The sequence below is a fragment of the Sapajus apella genome, unplaced genomic scaffold, assembly GCF_009761245.1.
Source record: "Sapajus apella isolate SASKATOON/1434 unplaced genomic scaffold, GSC_monkey_1.0 scaffold15, whole genome shotgun sequence".
NCBI lineage: Eukaryota > Metazoa > Chordata > Mammalia > Primates > Cebidae > Sapajus > Sapajus apella.
Window position 1 is genome coordinate 27,355,001 of NW_022436955.1, and position 10,750 is coordinate 27,365,750.

The window sequence follows — 10,750 nt, forward strand, 5'->3', positions numbered from 1 at the left end:
AGGTCTGTGTGTGCACTGCGTCAGCCTCCTCCCTCCCTCCCTCTCTCACTGTCTGCCTTACTGAGCACTTACTATGTGATAGCTAAGCCCTATTCTTGACAGGGGATAAAGCCGCCATGAATACACCATCCGGCCCACACAGAGCTCACGTTCTGGTTTGGGAGGAGAGACAAAAAAGTAGTTCAGAAACAAGCTGGGTGTGGTGTCTCACACCTGTAATCCCTGGCGGGTGGATCGCCTGGGGTCAGGAGTTCAAGACCAGCCTGACCAATGTGGTGAAACCCTGTCTCTACTAAAAATACAAATTAGCCGGGCATGGTGGTGCATTCCTGTAATCCCATCTACTCAGAAGGCTGAGGCAGGGGAATCGCTTGAGCTCTGGAGGTGGAGGTTGCAGTGAGCTGAGATGGCGCCACTGCACTCCTACCGGGGAAATGAGCGAAACTCCGTCTCAAATTAATAATAGTAATGAAGCAGCAAGGCGTGGGGTGTGCTCCCCACACAAAACCGGAGAGAAGAGCCAGCGAGCAGGCTTCAGGCTGTAAGCATGGCAGCCGAGAAGGATGCCATTAAACCCTCACAGCCACTCTGGCAGAGAGAATCTGTGACTTGGCCCCAGTTTTCAGATGAGGAAGCCAAGGTGTCGGTCCTAAGGCAGCTTGCCAGAGCCCTGCAGCCAGGAAGTGGCAAAGCTGGATTCTCAATCCAGGCAGGCTTGTACCAGAGGGCTTTGGGGATTGGAGGGTGAAGTATAATGCAGGTGGAACGAGGGAACTGGGTGGGTTTTCACCACTTAAAGGGGCTGTCACATTAAGTGTGTGAGGTGCAAAGCCATCTCTTCCTCCCTTGTGGCAAAGGCCAGGCTGGTTCATTCAGAGGTCACAGCTTCCTCCTCCAGGGACTGAGCCCCAGGTATGGGGGTCTGGCTGGGGGGATGTGTGGGGGAGCGCCACCCTAGGCCCCCTGGCAGGCTGCCCAGCAGGGGCCCTTTAAGGCTGGCCATGGGGCAGGCAACGTGACACCCGCCCAGTGCAGTTCATTCATCACGGCCCCTGCTGACTCACGCTTATGAAAGTGATTTTCCTGGCCCCGCCCACTGCCTGCACAGCCTCTTCCCTCCCAGTGAAATACCCTCACTTCCCCCCGGCCTCTCAGAGCCTCTTGGATCCCTACGGGGTAATGGGCATTCCAGTCTCGAGGCCGACCCTGTGATCCGTGATCCCCTGGCCCTCCTAGTGCACAAGCTGGCTGGGCTCACTGAGCTGCTGCACCACTGCCTGTCAGGTGAGTGTCAGGGGCCAGGTTCCGGGACAGGGAATCAGGCACATCCCAGGCACAAGCGGCCAGCCCAGCTGGACTAGAGGGTCTGCGGAGCCCCAGAGCCAGGCAGGGGTCCCGGCTGGTCCTGAGTAGAGGCCCTTCGCTAAATTCTCGGGAGCCCAGCAGGATTCTCCCCTACCCCAGGTTCCTCCCAGATCCTCAGCCATATCCCTGTCCAGGTGACTGGCACACTCAGCGGAGCAGCTGAGCAGCCACAGTCCCCGCGAACCCTGGCACACGTGACCTTGGCCCCTAGCAATAAAAAGGGGTGTGGCCAGCCCTGGCCTGCTGCCTGGCTGTCCCAAGTCCACTGGGTTGGCAGCCAGGCTGGGTGCCCTCAGGGTTTCTGCTTCTCCTGCTCAGGAGGGACAGAGCCCGTGGGTGCCTATGAACAGCCCCTACCCCGGGAGGCCCCAGGGACTTAGCTTCTCTCTGGAGGTTCAAGAGTGTGGTAGGTAGGGAGGGCAGCCCCTGCGAGGCTGGGGAGCTGCAGGAGATCCTGGGCTCCAGGTTTGTGGCACTGGGGTGAGGGCTCAGCTGTAATAAATGGCAAGAGACGCTTGCGTGGACAGACCACCTCCTCACACCTAGCCCCCCCCGGGGGGGGCTTCATGCCCTTGGTCTCCCTGTAATCGGCTGTTTTACTGGAGGGGATTGAGCAGAACTAAGATTTGTTCGCATGAGCGTGGTCTTGGACACTCCCAGGTGGCCTGGGGCAAGATGCCTGTTCCTCCTGACCTGCGTTTCTCCCTCTGCACGGTGGGGATTAAAAAAAAAACCCCACCTCTTGGGTTGTCTTCTAAGGCAAATGAGTAAATGGCCACTAGAGGTGCCAAAGAAATGCAGACATACAGGTGTCCCAGAGTCTGAGAGCAGTTTGCAGCTTTAACAACCTCAGAAGTACACATGCTACAGACGTAAAAGAAACGTCAACCAAAGGTGCAACTGTTTTCATGTCTTTTATCCTATTTGCCTTTGTGAAGTTGGAAACATCAATTTTTAATGTTTTTTTTTTTTTTTTGAGACGGAGTTTCACTCTTGTTACCCAGTCTGGAGTGCGATGGCGCGATCTCGGCTCACCGCAACCTCCGTCTCCTGGGTTCAGGCAATTCTCCTGCCTCAACCTCCTCAGTAGCTGGGATTACAGGCATGCGCCACCATGCCCAGCTGATGTTTTTTTTTTGTATTTTTAGTAGAGACGGGGTTTCACCATGTTGACCAGGATGGTCTCGATCTCCTGACCTCGTGATCCACCCGCCTCGGCCTCCCAAAGTGCTGGGATTACAGGCTTGAGCCACCGTGCCCGGCCAATTTTTAATGTTAACTTTTTTTCATCAACATCTGCCATCTTCGGTCAAAGGGACTTAAAAACATAACATTAAAAATTGATTCTTCCAACTCCATAAAACGAAAAAACATAAAACGAAATGAAACTTTTGCACACTCTTTTGTAAGTTGACGTCATATTTTTTCAGGGTCATGAGTGACAGCTTCAAGCTGCTCGGGACTTGGGGCGTCCTGTGTCTCTCTACACAGGAAGTGACTTCTCAGGTCCAGCCCCTGGGTGGTGACCTCATGTATGTGGCATCCAGAAGCTTCTGTTCAAGTGCCTGAGAACAGTCACAGGAGGGAGCACTGGACTTGAAGTCCCAAAGCCCTGGCGGGAACTCTGCTGCCTGCAAAGGGTGATAAGGAGCAGCCAGTTCTGATTCCTCATTGACCAACAGGGGCTCCTGCAAGTGCCCTCCTCGGGTGGTGGGAGAATGCAAAAGAACAAGGGAGGAGCAAAGCATGGCCCAGGGTGGGCGCACTGGGGCAGACGGAGCAGGTTGGCTCACTCGTTTAGGGAAGGTCTGGGGGTGTCTAGGGGGTCAGCCCATGGGGATCAGATTTTGGTTCCATCACCCACCAGCTCTGTAGCCTCATGGCTTCACCTCTCCAAGCCTCAGTCTCCTCATCAGCAAAGTGGGCTGCTAGGAAGGTCAAAGGAGGTGATTCGGGAAAGCACTTTACCAGGAGGTCCCATGCTTCCCAGTGACTGCTGTTCCTGGGGACTGTGATGAGGATCGAGGGGCTTGGGGCCATTCAAAGGTACCAGGAGTGAGCGCTCTGGGAACCGCAGTCCTGTCCTCCAAGGCCTCTGGGTATACCTAGCGCCCAGGGTCAGTGAGAAATGATCCCCTCCCGGCCAGAACACTGGGTCATCAGCTGCCCCTCTATCTCCCCGCCTGCCACTAGCACCTTGACAGAGCTGTGGGGCACCCTGGAACGGACACTGCATGTTCCACCCATCAGAGGGGCCTTAGCAGGAGCTGTCACAGCACTTGGGCCACAGAGAAGGCTCTGGAGCGGGCGGCCTGCGCTCCAATCCAGCCCAGCCTGCTAGAGCTGGGGCAACCCATTGCCAACCGTACAGGGCCGTGAGAAACTCTCTGGCTCTTGGAGTGCGTACAACAACCCGATTACATAAGGATTCCATTTGGTAATGTGTTTTCAGTGTGGAGATCATGCCTGGCACCCAGCCCACTCCACAGAGGTATGGAAGTGTCAGCCACCTGTTGTCTTTGTTGGTCTTGTGACTCTTACTATTATGATAATGGGTGGCAATGTCACCCTGAAATCCCCTCCCCAGGCAGGCAGCCAGGGGCCTTGCAGGGAGCTGGCAGGAAGATGCCATGTGGTGCCTGGCGACTGCAGGATGTCACTTGCCTTCTTTCCAGGAAAAGAGGAGGAGGTCTTGGGTGCTGGGCACACGGGCTTGCCTCGACAGGACACGGAAGCTGTCCCTGGCTCCCAACCAGCAGAGGCAAGGGTGTGCTCAGGGGAGCGGAGGGCATCCACACGGGGGTCCCTGACAGACCCCTTTTTCGCTGGGCACATCCTCGCCCTTGGAGCCTCCTTCTCCACACCTGCAAGACAGAGGTGCCAGGGCTCACCTCTCCAGGCTGCTGAGCGGGCTGGATGCCACTGCTTAGGTGCAGCCTCCATGCAAACTGCAGAGTGCTGTGGGAAGGTCACTTGTTGTCACTGTGGGGGCGACACTCAGTTCCTCTCAGTGGCCCATCTACACGGCAGTCTCTCGTCCATCTCCTTGGGGCCTGCCTGGAGGTGGACAATGATGTTTCTGCCACTCTGCACACATCAGAGGTCACACGCTGGTCTCAACTGTGTTTGGCCTGTTAAGGATCTTCCAAAATTGCACATTCATTCATTGCTCACTTTTTCAAATCAGAGAATTAACATAGAAATCCAGATTCCTACCTTCTCTGGAAGAATTCTGGAGGCAGACGACCCTGAGGCTGTGGCGTGGGTGGTGTCACTGACAGGCCCTGGGTTTCCAAGTCGGGTGTGTGACGCTGAGAAGCTTGTGCGACCTCTTTGAGCCCCGTTTACGCATGTGTGAAGTGGGAAAATAACATGGCCAGGACTCTGCACAGGGTCAGTGTGAGGTGTCCCTAAGAAAAAGCATGTCAGATACCCGGCACAGAGCCAGTGCCACATACTCACCATCCCTGTGCCCACAAGGGTGTGGCCTTGTGGCCCTCAGGACGGCAGCATGTGGCCCTCAGGTGAGGCCAGTGTCCGCTGCTGGCTGGTGTGGGGGAGAAGTGGGGGTCTGATGCCCCTCTGGGCACCGGCAGCTCTAGGACCAGCACCTGAGTCCCTTTGAGCGAATTGGGTGTGGGGCCAGCAGAGGGCGCGGCTGCCCCAGAGATGGCAGATTCGCTGGCACGTCCCCAAACGTGGCCGCTGCTTCCGTTTCCCCAAGTCCAGCCCAGCCCCTGGAGCAGGCCATAGCGCTGCTCAGTCCCCGTGGCAAATTCACTCCAGGCAGGTGCTTCCCGCCTGTAACCCCACTGTGTCCCACAACTACCCTAGGAGGTAGGGACTCATTGCTTCCATTTTACAGGTGAGGAAACTGAAACCCAGAGAGGCCCAGGGATGGGCCACGGTCAGCAGATGGGAAGCCACTTGCCAGGGTCAGGTGACGACTCCAAAGTCTACCAGGCCATGCTGGTACTCAAGGGCTGTGGCCCACAGAAGGGCCAGCTGGGCTTGTTCCTGGGTTGGGCAGGAACGGCCTCTTGGGAAGACAGAGAACAAGCTTCGGGGACTGTTGCCCCCCCGTCCCACAATGAGATGGGAGAGTAGAGTGAGGCTCGGAGGGACAGTGGCTGCCTGGGGCGACCAGGCCCAAGGACCGGAGGCCATGTCCTGTGTGACTGGGGAAGGGTGGGGCAGTTGGCCTGTTTGGAGCAGAGGCTGCGCGTAAGCAGGAAGTGAGTCCTGATTAGTATGCCTCAGGGGGACCCCGGGCTAGACCCTGGGGGCCATAGGAGGCCACGATAGCTGGGAAATGACGTGGCCATGTGACACCCAAGCCTCACCCAAAAGGGCTCTTCCTCCCCTCTCCCCTACTCCAGGTCTGCTGCCAGCCCCAAGCACCCCACCAGCCATAGCCATGAGCTCTTCCAGAAAGGACCACCTCGGCGCCAGCCGCTCAGAGCCCCTCCCGGTCATCATCGTGGGTGAGTGTCAGGCCCCAGCCTCAGAGGGGCACCACTGAGCCTTCCAGGTACCCTCACCCCGGGTCTGAGGGCAGGAGCTGGGCAAGTCCAGGCCTGGCCTCTTTTTTTTTGTATTTTGGGTTCTTTGTTTTTTTGAGACAAAGTTTCATTCTGTCGCTCAGGCTGGAGTGCAGTGGTGTGATCTTGGCTTACCTCCGCCTCCCAGGCTCAAGCAGTTCTCCTGCCTCAGCCTCCGAAGTAGCTGGCATTACAGGTGCCCACCACTAGGCCCGGCTCATTTTTGTATTTTTAGTAGAGACAGGGTTTCGCCATGTTGGCCAGGCTGGTCTCGAACTCCTGACCTCAAGTGATCTGCCTGCCTCAGCCTCCCAAAGTGCTGGGATTACAGGCATGAGCCACCGTGCCTGGCCTGGGCCTGGCCTCTTTACAGTGTTCTTTAAGCCACTGAGTGTTTACTATGTGGCCAGTGCCGGGCTTAGCAGTTTATAAACTATCATTCCCTTTCATGCCTCCGAAAACCCAGGGGTCTAGAACACAGCCATCAGCTGGAGGCGACCCAGTGTGGGGCAGGGAAGGCCTGGTCCTGAGCCCGCACTGGCCCCATGACTACCCTGTGGCCAGCACTGTACTAGGGGCCCACACGAGAGGACACAGCAGGGCTTATTATTCCTGTCCTGTCTGTAAAAATGAGGACAGACGACCCCCAAGAATGCAGGCGTCCAATTCGGCCACGTGAGACGGTCATTTCTGTAAAGCAAAAACAGATGGCCGTCTGCGATTTCATAGCTTCCTCCTGGTATCCTACGTATGAGTAATATTCCGAATCAGAGGAGATAAGCAGAGGGAAAGGGCAGACAAAAAGGGAAGAGCTACCGCAGGGCTGGGCCTGGTGAATTGCCCAGGAAGCGCCACAGATGGCGGCGCGGCTCTTCAGACGTGCAAGCAGCAGACCCAACAGGTGGCTCGGCGCCCCTGAACGCCCACGAGCACCCACCACCCAAGCTCGCCCCCAGGCCACGTAGCCATCTGTGCTGCGTTCACTCGTCCATCTGACCTAGTTCTGAGATCTCAGAATCTCAGTTGTGTCATCAGGGGTTCCCTCTGTCTGGATTTGAATCCCACCTTATTTACCTGCCAGCTGTGGGACCACAGGCAAGTTACTTAACCTCTCTGTGCCCATTTCCTCAAGTATAGGAAGGAAAAGAGCAGCAGTTACCTCACTAAAGCTGTTGTGGTGCTGCTGAAGTCTCAGTACAATTCCCGGCAAACAGGAAGCTCTCAGCAGTTGCTCATTCTTTTTTAAATTATTCTTTTTTCTTTTTCTGAGACGGAGGCTCACTCTGTCACCCAGGCTGGAGTGCAGTGGCGTGATCTCAGCTCATCATAACCTCTGCCTCCTGGGTTCAAGCAATTCTCCTGCCTTAGCCTCCCAAGTAGGTGGGATTACAGGCATGCGCTGCCATGCCCAGCTAATTTTTTTTGTATTTTTAGTAAAGACAGGGTTCTCCTTGTTGGTCAGGCTGGTCTCAGGTGATCTGTGCACCTCGGCCTCCCAGAGTGCTGGGATTACAGGCATAAGTCACTGTGCTCGGCCTCTTTTTAAAATTATTATTAGGCATAGTGTCTGGCAAAGGCTAAGGGCTTAATAGATATTTTATTTTTATGAATGAAGGATCAGTGAATGGATTCACCATGTCCAGACCGAAGCCCTCAGCAGTAGATTCTCCCACCTGATAAGGCCGCCCCCTTTGACCTCTGCCCTCTCTTCCCAGGCAATGGCCCCTCTGGCATCTGCCTGTCCTACCTGCTCTCCGGCTACACACCCTACGTGAAGCCAGATGCCGTCCACCCCCACCCCCTGCTGCAGAGGAAGCTCACTGAGGCCCCGGGGGTCTCCATCCTGGACCAGGTGGGTCATCCTGGGGCCGGAGCTCTGGGGAGGACACACAGCCCGTGGGAAACTTCCGAAGCTTTCCCAGGGAGAAACAAGTGTGCGTGTGCTGAAGCTGAGACCAAACAGAATTCAAGAGTCCACAGAGTCAGCCACGGAGATCATGAAAGAAATCGGAGACCCACAGATGCCACATGGCTGAGGGCTCACCATGTCCTAGACCAGGGGTTCTCAGTGAGGGGATGCTTTTTCTCCTCAGGGACACCTGGCGATGTCTGGGATGATGCGGGTTGTCATGGTGGGGTGGCAGTGCTACCAGTTCTGGCAAGGTGAAGGCCAGAGATGCTGGTATGCCCAGCACTGCACAAGACAGGGAGGGTGGTGGAACTGACGTATCTGGGGAGGAGTTTCCCAACCTCGGCCTCACTGACTGGTGGATGACTTTGTTCTATCTACAAAGAAGAATGTGGCTTGAATGTCAGCGGGGCCAAGGTCGAGAAATTCCACCGCAGATATTTCAGTCCCACTACCTCCTGCCCACAAGGGCTTGCAGATCCTCCCACCATAGCCCCTGTCTTCCACTGTGCCCCCCCACGACCTCCCTCATCAGGCAGGGTACATCTGCCTGTTCCCCTCCCACCCCTGAGTGGGGGATGAGGACGTAATTCTACACCATTGATCTAGATCAGCATTTTTCAAAGTGCTCTCTATAGAGTACTAGTTCCTCAGTATAATATACACAAAAATGTTCCCACTCCAGTAACACAGGGACACACTGGGGTCGGCAAAACTCAACAGGTAAATGATGGCTGCAGGGCTCATGAGAGCCTTTAATATGCCGGTCTGCATTATCTACTTTTAAGAGGCAGCACCTCCCCAGCTGATCTGACCACCCTGATATGAGGGTAGGGATGCAGGACCAGGCAGCCACTGCAGTCTCATCTGAGATTGCCTGTTTGGTCTATACCCTGGGGCTCTTGGCCTCCTGGAAAGACCTCAGAATGAGAGCTTCAGAGCACCCCCAGTGTGCACATCTCTCTGAGACCCTCCAGTGTCAGGGAAATGGCCCAGCCCCAGCCCCACATTCCTGCCCAGCCTGAGGCCCTGGGAAGACAACCCCACCCTCCCCCAGCATCCCTTCTGACCTATGGCCCCTTCCAGGACCTGGACCACCTGTCCGAAGGCCTTGAGGGCCGATGCCAAAGCCCCGTGGCTCTGCTCTTTGATGCCCTCCTGCGCCCAGACACAGACTTTGGGGGAAACATGGAGTCGGTCCTCACCTGGAAGCACCAGGCGGAGCATGCCCTCCCCCACTTGGTTCTGGGCCGGAACCTCCCCGGGGGAGCCTGGCACGTGAGTGGCTCAGCAAGGGCACGCCTTGATGGGGGTGGGGGTCTCCCTTGTTCTCCCCACTTGGACCTGGGACTCTTGCATCTCCCCTTTCCTCGTTCTCCACCCACCAACCCTGCCCCTCCCTCCACCAGCCCCAGCCAAGGCCTCCCATGTCCTCCAGCCCCAAATAGGTTCAGGCTAGCAGAGGCCTGGACCGAAGGGTTCCTTTTCCTGCAGTCCATCGAAGGCTCCATGGTGACCCTGAGCCAGGGCCAGTGGATGGGGCTCCCGGACCTGGAGGTCAAGGACTGGCTGCAGAAGAAGCGAAGGTGAGGCCCCATGGGGTGCGCTGGGGGACACGGGAGGCTGGGCCTGTGAACCCAGAAAACCTGAGACAGGTCTCAGTTAATTTAGAAAGTTTGTTTTGCCAAGGTTGAGGACGCACCCCTGACAGCCTCAGGAGGTCCTGACCACATGTGCCCAAGGTGGTGGGGCACAGCTTGGTGTTAGACATCTTAGGGAGACATGAGACCTCAATCAGTATTTGTAAGAAGTACCTTGGTTCCGTCTGGAAAGGCAGGACAACTTGAAGCAAAGGCAGGAAGACGGAGAGGGGTCCAGGTCAGAGACAGGTGAGAGACAAATGGTTGCCCTCTTCTGAGTTTCTGATTAGCCTCTCCAAAGGTGGGAATCAGATGTGCACCATCTCGGCGAGCCGAGGGGTGACTTGGAATAGAATGGGAGCAGATTGGCCGTAAGCAGCTCTCTGCCTGACCTTTCCCTTTAGCTCAGTGATTTGGGGGTCCTAAGATTTATTTTCCTTTCACAGACACCCCCCCCACCCGCACCGAGCCCAGGAGCCAGAGGTACAGGGGCTTCAGAGTGCATCTGATCTGTCTTCTTGTTCCAGAGGGGGAAACTGAAGCTCAGCTAGGGAAAGGTCTTGTCCGCCTCACATGAGTGGGGGTGAGCAGCAGGGCTGGCTCGCCCAAGGACGCCCTGTCCCGTGCAGGCAGCAGACCACCCTGTCACATGGCCCCCAACTGGGCCTCCCCGTAGTGCCCCAGCCTCTAAGGAGGGGATAACAGCTGGCCTGTGACCCCCATGCCCTGCCCCATGCCTGTGACACAGGTCCCCTAGCCCTTGTGGCCTCTTTTCAGCCCGTCTCCCTATTCTGGCCTAGAACAGTCTTTCTTTCCAGGTCACGAATAGGATGAATTTTCTTTTTTTTAATGCTTTTGCTACAGGTGAGTATCATCCTTAGCCATGAGCCCACAAGCTGGATTAACTCACCTAAGGTCATGCAGATTATTGGACATGGAGAAGGAAAACAGCTGACCCCACACCCACACTTCTCCCACCCTGTTACTCCTATGTTTTTCCCCCCACCTGTTACTCCTGCGTTTTTCCCCCCACCCTGTTACTCCTGCGTTTTTCCCCCCACGCTGTTACTCCTGCGTTTTTCCCCCCACCCTGTTACTCCCGTGTTTTTCCCCCCACCTGTTACTCCTGCGTTTTTCCCCCCACCCTTTTATTCCTGGGTTTTTCCCCCCACCCTGTTACTCCTGCGTTTTTCCCCCCACCTGTTACTCCTGCGTTTTTCCCCCCACCCTGTTACTCCTGCATTTTTCCCCCCACCCTGTTACTCCTGCGTTTTTCCCCCCACCCTGTTACTCCT

General features: G+C 56.2%; 1 protein-coding gene across 5 annotated transcripts in view; it reads left to right on the forward strand.

Moving 5' to 3' along the window:
* The first annotated feature begins 1,095 nt into the window (after positions 1-1,095).
* Positions 1,096-10,750, forward strand: part of LOC116555687 (oxidative stress-induced growth inhibitor 1) — a 57,719-nt gene continuing 48,064 nt past the window's right edge. For 2 of the 5 annotated variants that reach the window (XR_004270626.1, XM_032284544.1), the window contains exons 1-6: positions 1,104-1,284; positions 5,231-5,305; positions 5,745-5,849; positions 7,622-7,758; positions 8,902-9,093; positions 9,310-9,401. Coding sequence is in view for 4 of the 5 variants with exons in the window: in XM_032284544.1 (XP_032140435.1) it covers positions 5,263-5,305; positions 5,745-5,849; positions 7,622-7,758; positions 8,902-9,093; positions 9,310-9,401 (569 nt within the window). In the remaining variant the exon portion in view is untranslated. Of the gene's footprint in view, positions 1,285-5,230; positions 5,306-5,744; positions 5,850-7,621; positions 7,759-8,901; positions 9,094-9,309; positions 9,402-10,750 lie in introns of all 5 variants that reach the window. The other 3 variants (XM_032284543.1, XM_032284546.1, XM_032284545.1) reach the window with 3 other exon arrangements.